The sequence below is a fragment of the Danio rerio genome, chromosome 5, assembly GCF_052040795.2.
Source record: "Danio rerio strain M-AB ecotype USA chromosome 5, GRCz13ab, whole genome shotgun sequence".
Classification (NCBI taxonomy): Eukaryota; Metazoa; Chordata; class Actinopteri; order Cypriniformes; family Danionidae; genus Danio; species Danio rerio.
Window position 1 is genome coordinate 11,592,432 of NC_141025.1, and position 18,325 is coordinate 11,610,756.

The window sequence follows — 18,325 nt, forward strand, 5'->3', positions numbered from 1 at the left end:
CTATAGATTTGGCTTCAGTGCTGACTATGCAATGTATAGACCAGGGGTGCCCAAAATTTTTCATATGAAGACCTAAAAAAACAAACATTGATAGCCGTGGGCTGAAGGTAAATATACCAATAGTATACCAATAGTATATGCCATAGTAGTACCAATAGTATATATTTAAATATATATATATATATATATATATATATATATATATATATATATATATATATATATATATATATATATATATATATATATATATATATATATATATATATATCAATTACTTTAAATGACAACTTAATGCTATAAAAACATAAACAATCACATCTATAACACAGTGAAGTTCAATGCTGAATATATTGATCAAGAACAATCTGCCTTTAACTTGATTTGCTCACAAATATTGATTAGTTTATGCCATTTAATTGAAAACTAAAAATGTAAAATAGGAAATACAATTAGGGCCATTGTTATTGTTTACGTCCTTCAAAATGGTCTTTTGATGGTCATCTTACAGAAAAATATGATTAATTAATTAATGCCGACAATTATTTTTATTTTAAAACTGTTGTTCAGCGGGTAGCCACAGGTCACAAGAGGCTGGGAGGATGATTAGGATTGGCTTGGGAAAGGCATCAATCACTCTTCTCAACCAATGAGAGCATTTGGGGCGGGCCTTAGACTGGCGTCGCTGCTCAACCATACGGCTGTCCAGATAATAATAATGTGGCATAAAGCAGCGAACTCTCACACGGACGTTTTCAGTGAACGGTGAAGTTATCACACCCAAAGCTTACGTATTGCTACTGCAAAGAAGAGTTTATGTATCACCGAAGTAACTTAGAGGATCACGTGAATGGCCTACACACCGTTGATGACATCAAATCACGCACCCAAGCAAACACACAGTGAACAGGGTAACGGCAGACTACTTTGAAGAGTTGATTGACGTTTTTAGACGATAAAGAATCTAGTGTGTTTTAGCAACTTGCTTGGTGGAAAGGAATTAGTAAATGCTGAGTTGGGGAAGTTGATTAATACAGATTTTGTCTTTGTGTTTTATTTTTATTTTGAAATATTTTATTTTTTTTATGGCTAACATTATCCAAAGGGAAATTCAGTAACAGACATTTAGGCTACTTAACAGATTAAAGTCCTCTGCACAGTAAAACCTGCAAATATTTTACCTTACTCTTAACAGTGACAGTTGCTATAGAATAGATTGTTTATGTTGTTTCTTGCTAAAATGAAACTTTGAATGAATTTTTAGTTTTGATGAATAAAGGAACTTAATTTATTTTTTTACCTGTTACAAAATATATTTTTGAATGCTAACTTGATGTTGCTTGCAGCTGTCCTGTTATACTGTTATGGTTTTCTGAAATCTGAGCATAGCTTAATTTCTATTAAAAATTAGGTTGTAGGCCGCTGCAAATATCTTTGGTTGTAAATTCAATTCGATTACACCATTTAAGTTTAAACATTTTAACTTCTGAAATGTTATGGGAGTATGTTGTTTTGTTGTTTATACACTCAGTATTTTTAAAATAAAAGTACTTGATAAATGTCTTTTAAAATCATTATTGTTTTTTGTGCAACTATTTAAAAACAAATTTTCATTGCCCAGCATACACACACACACACACACACACACACACACACACACACATATATATATATATATATATATATATATATATATATATATATATATATATATATATATATATATATATATATATATATGTGTGTGTGTGTGCATTGACCCACAGAGACTTGCCTTTTTGGCATTTAAAAAAAAATCATCTGTCCGAGTCTCTAAATCTCCTAAAATGTCTGGGATACAACTTTTGCTTTCTAAAGCTGTCGTTCATTAATCATATGCCTTTTTGCCTTGCCTTTTTACTTAAGCCTACTTTCGCTTGGCTTCGCAGCTGACTGCGCCCGCAGTCACGAGAGAAACATTAAATAATTACGACTCAGAAAAACTTTATACACATAAAGGACGAAATGACTGGTCTAAACTGGCTGCAAAATATATGTACACCATTAGTGGTTAATCATTTATCTTATTTAAATAATCTACAGTTTTTAATCTTGTAATTAAGATCATTTTTAGAGATATTGTCTGTTTTTGTTCTTTTGTCTGTCATTTATTTCTCATTTGCTGATTATTTTATTTGATGATATCATTAGGCTATATTACATAGGCTATTTTATATACATCTAAAATGCTTTGGCATTCAAGTTTGCTTTTAACTAGAGAGAGAGAGAGAGAGAGAGAGAGAGAGAGAGAGAGAGAGAGAGAGAGAGAGAGAGAGAGAGAGAGCGGGTATAACCTGTCCGTGGGTGCACATGGCTCCTGCATAGCATAAAAGTAATAGAAATAGTTTTTTTTTTTTTTTTTTTTTTTACTTATTTCAAGTCTTTTTTTTAAACCCAAAGAAAAGAAATAGTACACACACACACACACACACAATAAATATAATACATAATGCAGTATAGTATTAATTACATAAAAGTATGCTAAAATCACCCATTCTTATCTAATTTTATATTTATTACAATTCTGTAATTCTTTAGTGTACTTTATTAAAAACATATGCCTTTCTAAACTTATATAAGTGAATATACTATAGTGTATAATATAATATGTTCATAGGCCTCTAAAACGCTTTAAATAAAATGGCCTAAATCCTATTCATGTTTATTCTACATCAAAAGAAGTGTGCAATACACAACAACACTCATACACTCACTCGTTTTTTTCTTGTTGCACACAGATTCATTCATGATAGTGTAAATGTTGTCATTTTACTGTGACTCTAGCAATGTAGACGGGGTGTAAGCGAGCTGACAGGAGTGTGTTTAGGATAACATACGACTGCTGGCCAAATCTCTCTCCATTCAAGTGTGCCCGTTTCTCTTCTGCCAGAATCCTGCAGCACACGACTAGATGAAGGCCGCGGACGAGGACTTGGCCACCGGCCAGATTTGACAAAGCAATGGGTCATCATCCGCAAACAATCCCAGCACGCATCGCCATCTGTTTAAAGGAGAGGACAGAACATGGGTTCCTACGGCGTGATCGTCTATGACCCTTACTTGAGCGCTTTTCAGTGTGCACCACGGAGTTAAGGTTGGCCTTTTTTTTGGTCTAAATTGGGAATAAATTATGCAAGGCTCTATTTTAGATCTTTCAATACAGCCAACATGCATTGTAACCCATATTCAGGTTAAGAATGTACATAACTCGTTTAACTGATTTTAGCCCATCATTGAGTCTATTTATTTACTTGTGTAAATGTGTTTGAATTTATCTTTATTCAGTTTTTTTTTATTAATTTCGTTAATATTATTGACTAATATGAAAAAAATGCATATGATTTATCTACAATACAGTTTGTAAAGTAGAATACTCTGTCTTTTAGTAGTGATATTATTTACGAGACTTGCTTTGTTTAACAATCAAGTGGATCTAATCGCATTTGCGTTGCATATATTAAATAAAAGTAAAAAAAAAATATTTTTTTATTTCATTTATTAAGTTTTTAGTTATGATACTCCCAAAATCATTCCGCATAAATCTGCAGATTTTTTTTTGCAGAAATATGCGAAAAATGTCTGCAGATTCTTTCTGACCCTACTCATTGAAAACTGTTGACTGAAAATTAGATGACAATAAAGGATCTATTGGTGATACTTTATTGTACAAGTACAAAAGTTTGCAATAGTTAATTATACCTCCACTTCGAATGTTATCACTTGATTAAATGGACATTATCAGTGGTTATCAGCTGATAGATATGGGCCAGTAGGGGCTGTTATCATCCATCCACATGGTAAATCAGCTATACTAGTAGAGAAGACTCTAGATCCAGATCTGTTTTTACATTATTGTGATGGTTGGGTTTGTGGTTAGGGTTGCGGAAGGGGTAGACGTTAACAGGGGAGCAAAAAGGGGGTATGCAGTATATGCAGTGCATAGGGGTGCCACACATGGGGTAGCGCCATTGTGGCAGAACTATTTTTGAAATTATCTTTATTAAAAGTTTCAAATAATAAAAATAAATAAATATTTTTGTTAAAAAAATATTTGTAATTTTATATGGTATTATATTGTATTTTATCACATAAAAAAATTATAAAACCCGTCCCCCTCCGTTGACCATTTGATCCGTTGCAGCTGGATATTATTGCCTGGGGCGCAAAACTTGAACCTGCGTACCCCTCAGTAAATGTGCAGTTGCGCCCTTGGACATTAGTAAAATACAACTAATGGGAAATGTAATCCAATCTGTTTTTACATTACTGTGACGTTTGGGTTTAGGGTAGGGGTAGACGTAAATAAAATACAATTAATGGGAAATTTTATAAATAATCTTGACACACTTCTGACTCTGAGTACTTTTAAGCACCTCCTGTACATCGTCTTAAAGGATACATGTAATTGTTTTTAATAATCTGAGCTTTTCAGAAATGGTGATTTTTGTAATTTTGTGGTATTGTTTTTTGTGGATTTTATGTGAAACTTTATGTGCTGCCTGCTGTCTTGAGCAGGTCTCACTGGAAGAATAGACAGTACTGTCTCAATGTGATCTCCTGGCTAAATAAAGAAAATAATAATTATTATTAATAATAATAATAATAATAATAATAATAATAATAATAATAATAATAGTAATAATAATAATAATTATTATTATTATTATTAAGAATATTAATTCAATTTTTTTTTTACATTTTTACATATTACAAAAATCTGCTTAAGAACTGACTAAATAGATATGTATATTGCTGCAGTTTACAGTATAATTATAGTATGTGTTGTAAATGTCGACATGATGCAACATAACCTAAGGATGTATCATTATATTGTAATTTCTCATATTTCATCACACCACACACAAATGCTTCCTGAATGTCATAATATTGTTTAATGTGCTTAGCACGGAGTGCCAATTTAAAAGAGGACTGAGGACTATTCACAAATTCAATCAGTGTCACATTCATTAGTTTGTGTTATGAAAGATGCCTAGTTTTGGCACGCTCCATGTTGTGAATTTCTGTTTCACACATGGATGAGTCATTATTGGCTATGTTAAAGTTCATTAATGAGCAGCAATATGTGCCTTTGAGGTTTCATAATCCTAATGGAACACACATTAAATAGACATTCATTTCCTTTGGGTTTCATTTAAATAAAAGTATCTTCATCGAGCACTTAAGGACAATTACCGTTATATATAAATACCTATGTTTTATTCTATAATGTTCTTCAGTCACATGAGAAGCCATCTGTAAAAAATGAGATATTTTATTTGTCATATATTTATGCTTGTACACCAGCAAAATAAAATGCATATCTATGATTCCATCGCAATTTCAGTGAACAAATAGACAGCATTCCTTCCCAAGATGCCACCCGCAGTGTGTCATGACGCAAACATAACATATCACATATTTGGGGAGAGTTAAACATTTGTCTTTACTGAAATACTTATAAACATAAAAAACAGCATTGAACAAATGTATCACTTTTTAAAGAAAACAAAAGAAATCTCAGGAACAAAAATATAATCATGTCAACCCCTTCTGTTTCAAATCAACAACATTCCTGGGTGCTTCCGCGCTATGATTTAGTCATGGTTTAAGGATTGTTTTGTTTTTTCTCCTTCATTTGGTGGTTCGTCTACAATAGTCACTTTCTGATCGGCTTCTTTTTTTCTTTATTTTTTTTAAAGGTGATGTGGGAATAGGGAGCTCTTCGCAGTGTTGCTTAAACACAGCACATTAAAAGTACATAGAACAAACATTTGGGCACCAAGTTTTATATACATTAGATCTCATGTATTCTGTAAAGGCATCCATTTCTTTTAATGCGTCTGTAGCATTGCAACTTATGTATTCTCAACCATGCGGGTCGACATCGTAACCCTCTTTTCACCGACTTTTGCCTGTCCGTGTAGGCTACTGCAGGTAATTTGTGTCATTGTCAAGAGCAAACTGAAGGTTGAGAGTATGAACTAGGACAAAGCCAAAGACAACCAGAACAAGGGGAGAAAGATAACGGCCAATACTTGAATGGTGGAGCCGTGACCCTTTAGACAATTCTGGTCTGATTTGGGCTTTTTGGAGCACTTTTTTTTCTTCTTAGTCGGTGCTGTGGAAGGTTCCAGATTGCCAAGCAGCTCTGGGTCGATTCTGTCTAAGCTCTGGTCCAGGTTGTTGGACATGGTTCCCAAAGGACCGTCGTTGAGACTCTGCTTGTTGCGAGTCTCGTTTTTCGTTCTCTCGATCTCCCGAAACTTGGTCTTCGAGATGTTCTCCTTTTCCTTCAAGGGATTGTTGGTGATCTGCCGGCTGTTGTAGGATGAAGGATCTGGGATGGACTTGCTTGAGATGATGGAGGATTTGTCGTTATCTGACAGACAGCATCTTGGAATGCTTTCCACCAGAGGATCATCAAGCGAGAGGAACTTTCCAGAATGCACCTTGCTGTTGAAGATACTAGTTTGAACCTGTGATGGCGAATCGACGCAACCTTCCAAATCATCGCTTTTGAGTCGTTTTAAATCCTTCCCATTTAGAGACGCTGGAAGGTGGCATTCCAAATCAGAACTCGATCCTTTGAAGCGTTTGAACCAGTCCCACAGTGGCCTGGCTCGACAGTCACAAATCCATTGGTTTCCATTGAGCCTCAAGTATTGAAGAGACACCAGAGGGTTCATGGACTCTCCGGTCAACATGGTGAGGTTGTTGAAAAACAGAAACAAGGTGGTCAGCTTGCTCAGGTCATTGAAAGCCCGTTGTTGCACATGTACAATTCGGTTTTGATGCAGGAGCAAACGGTCAAGGTTGACAAGTCCCCGCAGCATGTGATCAGTCACCACCTTGATCTTGTTGTTGTGTAAGAACAGGTAGGTGAGGTTGGCCAGGTCCAGGAAAGTGTCTTCATGCAGGGCCAGTAGGTTGTTATCCTGCAGGTACAGATACTGAAGTGAAAAGAGTCCTCGGAAAACTCCCACCGGGAGCTCGGACAGTCCGCATCTGTGCAGGTGAAGGGTATGCAGCTTGGTCAGACCACGAAACGCAGTAGGGCTTATGATTCGAAGGTTGCTGTTGTCTCCAATGTCTAATTCTTCCAGTCTCTCCAGCCCATAAAATGCACCCGCCTCAATATGGCTGATGTTATTGGAGTACATCCACAAGACTGTAAGGTTGTGCACAGAACTAAAGCTGGTGGATCTGACCACTGTCAGTTTGTTGCTCTGGAGGAATATTCGCTGGCTGCGAACGGGGATCTCGGTGGGAATGGAGAACAGACCCTGCTGTTGACAAGCCACTGTTGCCTTCGGCTCGCTGTAGCACACGCACTTCGCTGGGCAGCTGTTTATCACCGGCACCAGGTTAAGCCAGAACACCAGGCAGAGGAGTCGGCCACCTGTTGAGGAGAGACAGAAAGGTCACTGGTCAGATTAAGGTCAACATGGCAGCTACATCATTTGGCAAGAGACATCATTGCATGTTTGCTGTTGAATCTTTTCATCTGGTGAACCATTTTTTACAAGCAAAATAAAAAAAGAGAACAGAAATGTTTAAATGTAATCATATAACACCATACAGCATGTGCAGTATCTTAAAGCCTTTGTTTCCTGGAAGAATGCATTGAAAGGGGACCAAAGGGGACGGTGAACAGATGCTAAAATTTTTTTTATTTCTTTTAATGTTTTTTTTTTGAAGGTCATAAAAAATGTATTTCAGTATTCACACATTTACAGAGCTTTCAGAATTAATAATAACAATAATAAATGGTAACATTTTAAGTCCCAATATTCACTATAAACCTATGATCTACTAAACTAAGGTCTACGCAGTGTTTCTTACGGCAGGTGTTTATGTCCTTCATACATGTTGAGAGATCGAGTTGATTGACTTGATAAGAGAATATGTCTTGACAAAATCCACGTAGGCCTGACTCAGTAAAGCGTGAAGTCATGTATCATTTTAATCATTACATTAGTCTGAATGTAAATCCCCCTCATCAGGCAGCGCTGGAGCAGTGTGAGAGAGTGGACCAAAGCGAATCAAATAAAAGGTTTATCAAAAGAAAAATACATAACTGAAGACACTTAAATGCTTGTATTTGTTCTATTTGCACCAGCTCTGTGATGCCATCCACAACTTTATGCATTGGGTTAAATTAGGCTGTCCAGTCTCTGTTCAGTTCATTACACTCACAGACAGGCAGTAAGACAGTGTTACAGAGAGTGCATAAAAGCACATAAAATGATGAGTAATTAAAAGGGGAAAAAATACAATAAATGTATATACTTTTATATTAGACACACATCTAATGCTTATATTTGCAGCAGCTCCATGCCCACAACTTCACGCATTGGGTTAAATTAGGCTTTACAGTCTCCTTTAATTCTATTGTATCTATTCTGCTGAGAAAACAGAACCAACCCTGTGACGTCAGACACAGCGACATTCCAAGATGGTGGCCCCATAGATCTAATATCTATTGTAAAAGATACCGCTTTTTTCCAAATGGTTACATTAATCGAGCTTGTTTAATATATTTTAAAGTTGTTAGCTCGCATCTCAGCCTGCCTGTTAGATATTTCACACTGGATGAAAGATCATCATCTTCAGCTGAACCTCGCAAAAACGGAAATGCTTGTAGTTTCTGCCAACTCGACTCTACACCATAACTTTTCAATCCAGATGGATGGGGCAACCATTACTGCATCCAAAATGGTAAAAAGCCGTGGAGTAACGATTGATGTCCAACTAAACTTCTCTGACCACATTTCTAGAACTGCTCGATCGTGCAGATTCGCACTCTATAACATCAGAGAGATCCGACCCTTCTTATCTGAACATGCTTCTTAACTCCTTGTTCAAGCTCTTGTTCTCTCCAAACTGGATTACTGCAACTCTACTAGCTGGGCTTCCAGCTAACTCTATCAAGCCTCTTCAACTGCTCCAGAATGCAGCAGCACGAGTGGTCTTCAATGAACCTAAACGAGCACATGTCACTCCGCTGCTAGTCCGTTTGCACTGGCTGCCAGTTGCTGCTCGCATCAAATTCAAAGCTCTGATGTTTGCCTACAAAGTGACTTCTGGCCTTGCTCCTCCTTATCTGCTCTCACTTCTGCAGATCTATGTGCCCTCCAGAAACTTGCGTTCTGTGAATGAACGTCGCCTCGTGGTTCCATCCCAAAGAGGGAAGAAATCACTTTCGCGAACGCTCACGCTCAATCTGCCCAGTTGGTGGAATGAACTCCCTAACTGCATCAGAACAGCGGAGTCACTCGCTATTTTCAAGAAACGACTAAAAACTCAACTATTTAGTCTCCATTTCACTTCCTAATCTGCAATTGCCTCTCTGAATATCACACTAACTGTACCCCAAAAAAAAAAACTAATACTACTAATACTTCCCTTCTTAGACTTTACAGACCTGAAACTTGCCTATAGCACTTATTCATTGTTGCTCTTGGTTGTGTAAATTGCTTCCTTGTCTTCATTTGTAAGTTGTTTTGGATAAAAGCGTCTGCTAAATGACTAAATGTAAATGTAAATGTAAATATTTTCATTAAAGTGAAATTCAAAGTACAACATAAGGTAAACTTGACTGAGTGCTTCATTTCCCCTTTAAAGGTACATATTAATACCTAAAAAGCACAAATGTGTACCTCACAGTAGTGTAAAAGTACAAAAGTAAACCTTAAAGGTACAAAAGTTTACCCTAAAGGTACTAATGTCCCTCTTTATGGTACAAAATTATGTACCTTTATTTCTGAGAGTGTAAGTGGGTATTTTTCGTGATCGGGGTGCTTCTGCAACGGGGTGGAGGATCACGATGCCGGCTCGGCATTGTGATGTCTATCGGCCATTGGCGATGGAAGATGGCATCGTCTATCAACCCAACTCTAGTTCACACAAAACTGAAAATTTGGTGATCATTTAACTCACTTTTCACTTGTTCTAAACCTGTTTTAGCACAAACGAAGATATTTTGAAGAAAGCTGGAAACCTGTAACCATTTTCAAGATTAGTTGATGGTTACAGGTTTCACCAAAATATCTTTATTAATGTTCAACAGAAGAAACAATCTCGTGAAGCTTTGAAACCACTTAAGGGTGAGTAAATATTGAGTGTATTTTCATTTTTGGGTGAACTCTCACTTTAACAGCTCTAAAATGGCTGCCTGCCTGTGAGTGCATGACCTGCCTGGATGTGTGAATGCTACCGGCCAAAAAACATTGTGCCATGGGACCCATTCCCATCCATCAGCCAACGCAAGTGAGAAAAGCACCGATAAATAAAACATAGGAGGAAGCCCTAAACGAAATGAGCTTCCACGTTGCTATTAGCACTGGCTAATCACATTCCAGCATGGTGTAAGGGTTGAGATTTAGTGTGTCCAGAGGAAGATAAGTGTCCTGTGGGTGTTGGATGCGTTGGCCGGGTGAGATGAGGCCAAAAGAAGGACTTAGGATGTTGGAACTGAGTCTCGTGGGACTGTAGCGAGTGTGAACATGCTTGAAGTGATTCTGGAGCATTACAGATAAGATGGCCTGTTCTCATCTCTGATCTGAAACCCGGTGTGTGTGGATGTGGCACAGATGCATTTTGAGAGTGGGTTTATCCACGGGAGGTAGACGGATAAGAAGGATGTTTTTTATTCAGTCACTCTTGAAGCCGTCCTTTATATAAGAGCCTAGATGATAAAATGCATCCATCTATGAGATATCTATCACTGAAAGATTGATGCAAGGAAACATTCATCTCTGGACAATGTCAACACTCTGCAACATCTGCTCCACAAGACATCTGAAAATATGAACTGCTAGCTATCTGTTTTTATATTGATGTCAATAGATAAATCATCTGTATATCTAGCTCCATCTCACAAGGAAATGAAGCCATTTTGCGTCTTGGCTAATTTTTATGAACTCATACGATTTTTAAAAGGAGGTATTCACCCAAACCCCACTCCTAAACTCAACCTTCATTAAGGGGATGAGCAAATTATACTAAAATGTACAAAGGGATTGTACAAATTCATATTCAAAGTTACTAATTTCCATGAGATTGCATTGGTACAACTGATAGGTCATATGGGACAATTGTGGCATAATGGTTAGATGAAGAGTTGGACTTGTAATCCAAAGGTTGCAGGTTTGAGTTAAGCTATCAGCAGTGATTTTTGGTGGAAATATCCACCTCAATACCACAGCTGAGTAGATTCACTTGAGCAAGGCACCGAACTCCCAAATGCTCCCTGGTTGTGTTTTTAGGGGTGTAAGACGCTTTGGATAAAAGTATCTGCTGAATGAATACATTCATTTATTCATTTTTTTTTTGGGCTTAGTCCCTTTAATAATCTGGGGTCGCCACAGCGGAATGAACCACCAACTTATCCAGCATATGTTTAACGCAGCGAATGTCCTTCCTGCTGTAACCCATCTCTGGTAAACATCCATACAAACTCATACACTATGGAAAATTTAGCCTACCCAATTTACCTACTGTATACCGCATGTCTTTGGACTGAGGGAGAAACCCACGCGAACGCAGGGAGAACATGCAAACTCCACACAGAAACGCCAACTGACCCAGCTGAGGCTCGAACCAGCGACCCTCTTGCTGTGAGGCGACAGCACTACCTACTGCGCCACCGCATCGCTCCTGAATGCATACATTTAAAAGTAAATGTACACTCTCAGAAATAAAGGTACAGAAGCTGTCACTGGAGAAGTGCCTTTTTTAAAAGATAAATATTTGTACTCAAAGAGTCCACAATGGTACCTTAAAAGGTGCATATCAGTACCCACATGGACCTAAAAAGTACCTTTGAGGTACCAATATGGACCCTTAAGGTACAAATATATACCTTTTGAAAAGGTACTGCCCAGTGACAGCTACTGTACCTTTATTTCTGAGAATGTATATATGCGAAGCAAAACTTCCCTTTAAAATCCAGAAATGAGTCTTGCCAGACCGATTTCACTTGGAAATAGAACTATTTTACATATAGGCATGGGCTGGTATAAGATTCTGATGGTACGATAACCTGGATAAAAATATTACGGTTTTACGATATCACAATATGTGATTACTACTCTAAAATATATTCTTTTTAATGTCTGGGTTAAAAACAAAAACTTTTTCCTCTTTGAATACAATATATTTTATTTTTTGAAATATTTATAATATTTAGGAGCAGTAAACATGTCAGGCTGAATAATTCAAATGAATCAGTAACTCCTGCTGTCTTCATTAGTTTCAACTTAGTTTTCAATCTCAAAACACAGATTTATTTACAATTTTAAACGACATCTTTCTTCTGGAGATACTGTTGTCCTAAAAAACGATTTAAGAAAGTAAATAAAACATCTTACACATACCTTAGGAACGGTATTACAGAAAATGTTGGTGGTTTTAAAACCTTTACTTTTCCAAACCGCGGTATACCTTGAAAACGCTAATCGTCCCATGCAAATTTACATATTGTCAGAAAAGTAGCTAATGCAAATGAATTCATCCGATTGCATACATATGAAAATGTACAATTTAAAAAATGCGTAACCCTGACCCTCATTTGGAATGAGAAACTTAAGATCGTACAAATGAATACAAAATTAGCTACTAAATCAAAAAGTTATGAAATTGCTGTAAGATTGCATTGGTTTTGCTCAACATCCACCAACAACTAAGTTGCTATAGCAAGTTATGTCATACATTGCTGTAATTCCATTGATATTCATGTTATTGTAGCTGTCAATCAATCTGCTATCTGTTCCTTGCAAATATATTTGCCGTATACCAGCTATAAAATGATCTTAAAATAAGCAGGTTGTCTTGACACAAGTTTAGCTTTAACACGAAATAAACAATTCTTAAAAATTCGATGATGAAGCAGAAACATGTAAACAAATAGTAGAGCCCACCTAAAGTTCAGTTTTCCTTCTGTTTCAGAGACTAACCTGACTTTCACACATGTGAGGAGATGGTAAAGTCTGTCTGCAGTCACTAATGGTAGAAAAAGCCTGTATTAACAGATAAGATATGAGTATCAGAAGGTATTTCTATGCTAAAAGTAAACCTATAGATGGTTAAAATAAGTGTTTAGGAAGCAAATCTCCAAAACTTTTTGGTCAAATAATAAACATGGTGTTGATAAAATTGGTCATTTTTGTACTTCTCAAAACCTTAATATTTAATCTGTCAATTAATCCATCCATCCATCCATCCATCCATCCATCCATCCATCCATCCATCCATCCATCCATCCATCCATTTTTTCATCTATCGTTCTGTCTATCCACCCATCCATCCATCCATCTATTGTTTCATTCATCGTTCTGTCTGTCCGTCCATCCATCCATCCATCCATTGTTCTATCCATCCATCTATTGTTTCATCTATCGTTCTGTCTGTCCATCCATCCATCCATCCATCCATCCATCCATCCATCCATCCATCCATCCATCCATCCATCCATCCATCCATCCATCCATCCATCCATCCATCCATCCATCCATCCATTGTTCTATCCATCCATCTATTATTTCATCTATCGTTCTGTCTGTCCGTCCGTCCGTTCATCCATCCATCCATCCATCCATCCATCCATCCATCCATCCATCCATCCATCCATCCATCCATCCATCTACTGTTCAGTCTATCCATCTGTCTATTTGTCCATCCATCCATCCATTGTTTTATCTATCTATCTATCTATCTATCTATCTATCTATCTATCTATCTATCTATCTATCTATCTATCTATCTATCTATCTATCTATCTATCTATCTATCTATCTATCCACCCATTCCCCATCTCTCTCCAGCAGTCTTGTTTACCCAGTCAGTCCCATGTGAGATGTTTTTTACGTGCACATGCAGAAGACACAGCAGAGCCCATAGATGTTCCTGCCCGGCTCCCCGAATTCTCCTCCGTCCCTCAATCTTGCAGCTTGTTAAATGGAGCTTGCTTGAGGCTTGACAGCATCCCTGTGTTACACTTTCCCTCAAATATCCCTCCCTCTCCCTTTCCTGCTCCTGTCATCTTCCAACCAGTGAGCTGTCAGCCTTCCGCTCCGTCTTTCTGCTTCACAGCGCTTTCTCGTTCACCCTCTCTGCCGATAAAAATATTCCACTGCCGCGCTTTGAAACGCTAGGCTTCATGAATCTACCAGACCTCCCGTTTTATCTTCTAGTCATTAGCGGACTTTCCCCACCCACACAATGCGCGTCGGAGACCCGCTTTCAAAGCATGCTTTTTTTTTTTCTTTTTTTTTATCCATAGCCGACCGTGCTAACCTTGCGCTTCCTCTGTCTCTTTCATCTGTTTAGTGCTGAGTAAAGCTACTCAAAATGTCATACACCATCCTCCAATTATTTCGGTGCATTGTTTCGTCCCTTGGACAGTCACATATAGGCATGTCCTTTATTGCCGGGCGCCCTTCACTGTAAAGGCCATTTGGCAGACATGGACTACATACGAGCACTCAATGCTTTTTTTTTTTCTACCTTGTCTTCCATCAGTATGCCGCTCGTGCTTCTCCTTTCTCTAATCCCAGTAAGGAGCCCCGCTTTGCCTTTTTAGATTTCTGTTTTTCTCCTTTTCTGTCAAGGGGATGCCAGTATCCTGTCGTGCCATCCAAACAACAGTAACCCAAGCCTGTTTTATAAAAGGTTATCACATTGCATCTCCCATGATCTATACTGCTGTTAGTTTTGTGTGAAGCTGTGCAAATATCTGCTAATTAACAGTTCTTGTAGTTTTTGATTCATTGGTGTTTTTTATTTATTTATTTATTTTTTATTTTTTTTGTTGATGTTGTGAATTGCATTATGTGACATTGATCTCTGCTATGTCGACTTTTGATTTAGAAAATTTTAGGGATTTTACGATTTCCCCTGTATTTGCAAATTGATTGTACAAATTTAAATAAATTAGCCAACCTAATTCCATTTAACAATTCAATAATAATCCAATCCTATTTAACAAAAAGTTAAATAGGCCTAAGTAAATGTATTTGATAAATGGGCAATTAGTTGATTAAGAAAATCTGTAGTCTGAGAAGTTTTGCAGTTTAACTTTTATGGACAATTAAGTTGTACATACAAAATGCAGAATCGGACATTCAAGACTTAAACACGCATATTTATTGAAAGGGGAAGAAAAACCTATTTGTGACTTGTGTAAGAATATTTTGACGATAAAACATAATTTAATAAAATGTGTATTTTTAAATGATGTTAGAGAATGTTTTTAAGTGAAGTGTTTGAAAAGGTGCCTTCTGGAGCAGTTACAATATTTATCTTTAATCAAACTAAAAGATTGTATATGACTCTTTTCAGTGTTGCTGCCTCTTGTATACTTTTTGTTGTTTTTTACAATGTATGTTTTATAAGAATCTGATTTGATTTATATGGTTATATATTGTATATTTATTAGTATATGTTTTTGCAACAAATAGAGCCAATGCTGCTGATATGGCATTAAAACCTAAAAAAAAAAGAATGAATGAATAAATAAATAAATAAATAAATAATAAATAAATAAATAAATAAATAAATAAATAAATAAATGGATAATTGGGTAGTTCAGAACATTGTGTTTTATAACAAATATTATATATAATAATATTTATTATAAAAAAAAAATAATATAACCAGATGTTTTGCAACAAAAAAACACCTACAATACAAACACTATGTCATTACAAATCAAAGTTATTTTACTAAACAAAAACTAAGACTATTGGTCAAAAACCACTTTCTTCAACTGAAAATTAAACACACACACACACACACACGTGTATATATATATATATATATATATATATATATATATATATATATATATATATATATATATATATATATATATATATATATATATATGTGTGTATGTATGTATGTGTGTGTATATTTATATATACATACATACATACATACATACATATACATATATATATATATATATATATATATATATATATATATATATATATATATATATATATATATATGTATATGCATGTATGTATATACATATACATACATCATATATATGAATGTGTGTGTGAAGTTAGCGAAAATAATAATTGTTTTTAAAATGTATAAACAGACAAACAGATCAGTCAAGCTCATGTTTATTTACGAAAATATATTTTCTATAAAAATTTTACGTGTTCTAATAACATTCTTTCTTCATTTGCCAAAAAGCCCTAACTATTTTTAACAGTTTCTTCCCTCAGGCAATCCATCTCAAGAACATGAAATCGTATGTGTGAACATACCTGGCAATAAAGCTCTTTCTGATTCTGATTCTATATACATGACCTTTTACATGATAGTTTAACACGAATCTTTAATAAGTTTGTTTTAATTATTAATTATTTTAACATTTATTCCTTTTAAATTGCATTTGAATGGCTTTGGTTGCAATGTCTGTTCAAACTATTATTTTATTAGTAAGAAGCTCTCCAAACATTAAACCTCGCTCTGTTCGACACTATACGCCCTCTGTTAAATTAGAAATACTAAACCTGAAACCAAGTATGCCGTATAGAAATGTGTGCACAGAATAAAGCCAACTATAACTAACAAAAACATTAATGAAGCAAACTAAAAGTATTTCATTTGCCAGTAAAAACGAATCTGAAATGGAAAACTATAATAACCATCGATATAAATCCAAAATCAAACAAAAAGTGCTTCAGGGGTAGTTCATGTGTCGGTGCTTTTTGGATAAGGGATTTATAAAGACAAACAACAAGGTCATGTCCAAGGCAATCGAAAAAGTAAGTGAAAAGATTTTAAAAAGCCTTTATTAACATGGCCATTTTTTAAAAACAACCTACAGCAGTTTTTAAAGTATAGCCATGTTAATACTGTCAGGATTCTGTCTCTTCGGACTTGTTTATTCTTGTTTTGGTGGTAGTGTTCAGACACCAGTCCTGTCTTGTCTAGTTTGTCATCCCTGTTCTTGTCTATTTCCATCTTTTGTATGAACGCCGTTTTGGCCGCGTACGCTCCCGCTTCATGTGGACGCATGGGGTCTGGAAGTGCTCATGATGCACACGCTGATCTTGGTGTGTGTTTTGTTTGTGGCATAGTGTTTTCGGTCTCTAGTTGGGTTCGGTTTCGGTTTTGTGCTGGGATAGGAAACATGCATGCCACATGTGAGTGCACGGTAAGTTTTTTTATGTATCATGTACTCGTGTCTTGCGTTCTCTCTCATCCTGGTCATGTGCTTTAGCGTTGTGTTTCATATTAAAATGTGGGTAATGAGTCTTCTCATTGGCTGTGTGTTCTAGTCCCGTTTTACATGAGCACATGGCTTGCGTTGTTTCTTTGTGTTGTGCTCCCCTGTTGTCTAATCCCACCCTCCTTGTTAACCCATTATTAGTTTATTATGTTCACCTGTTTGTTTGCCAATTATTTCTCCTTTATAGCTCCCTCTTGTCTGATGTTCTGTGCCAGTTTGTTGTCGTACATCATTGTTTCCAGTTTTGGGTTTCCAGTTTTGAGTTTTCAGTCCTGTCTTTTTCATGCCAGCCTAGTCAAGTTTCTTTGTTTGTTTGTTTGTTAATAGTTTCCTCCTTGGGGTAGTTTGTTTTGCTGTTGATTTATTTTTATATATAATAAAATCCAGGTGTCACTGTGGTGGAGTGAGTAGCCCCATCCCCTGACAGCAAGAAAGTCTCTCGTTCGAGCCTCTGCTGGGTCAGTTGGCATTTCTGTGTGGAGTTTGCATGTTCTTCTCGTGTTCATGTGGGTTTCCCCCACAAGTCCAAAGACATGTGTTACAGGTGAATTGGGTAGGCTATATTGTCTGTCGTGTATCTATGGAAATGAGTGTATGTGGATGCTTCCCAGTGATTGGATTGAGCTGGAAGGGCATCTGCTGTGCATAACATTCTGGATAAGTTGGCGGTTCATTCTGCTGTGGCGACCCCTGATCAATAAAGAGACTAAGCTGAAAAGAAAACAATTAAATGAATCAATAATAAATCCAATCTTTATTTTTACTGCAATTAAGTCCTTGCTCTTTTTCCCACTGATCGTAAAAATAATGTTTTTTATTTTTATTTTTTCACTTACTTTTCGAGTGCCTTGGACTTATGATTTTATAATAACCTTGCCTTTTATAAACTTTTCAACATCAAAAATAATTTGAGAAAAGATTAAGCTCCAATAATGTAATTTAAATGAACAACAAACAAACAAAAAAAGAATCACAAAATCCAAAAAAAAAAACTGCTGCTGATTTACAGATATATATATATATATATATATA

The 18,325-nt window shown here is 36.2% G+C and overlaps 1 protein-coding gene and 1 long non-coding RNA gene across 11 annotated transcripts in view; one reads left to right on the forward strand and one right to left on the reverse strand.

Annotated features, from left to right (window-relative positions):
* The first annotated feature begins 635 nt into the window (after positions 1-635).
* The window catches only part of LOC137495558 (uncharacterized), a 386,993-nt gene continuing 369,303 nt past the window's right edge, over positions 636-18,325 (forward strand). For 9 of the 10 annotated variants that reach the window (XR_015490865.1, XR_015490859.1, XR_015490864.1 and 6 more), the window contains exons 1-2: positions 636-911; positions 2,930-3,133. This is a non-coding gene — a long non-coding RNA (uncharacterized LOC137495558). Of the gene's footprint in view, positions 912-2,929; positions 3,352-18,325 lie in introns of those variants that run through there. The other variant, XR_015490857.1, reaches the window with a different exon arrangement.
* Positions 5,738-18,325, reverse strand: part of rtn4r (reticulon 4 receptor) — a 175,770-nt gene continuing 163,182 nt past the window's right edge. The window contains 1 exon segment of the mRNA NM_203478.2: positions 5,738-7,438. Within this exon segment, the coding sequence (NP_982345.1) occupies positions 6,021-7,438 (1,418 nt within the window). The 3' untranslated portion in view covers positions 5,738-6,020.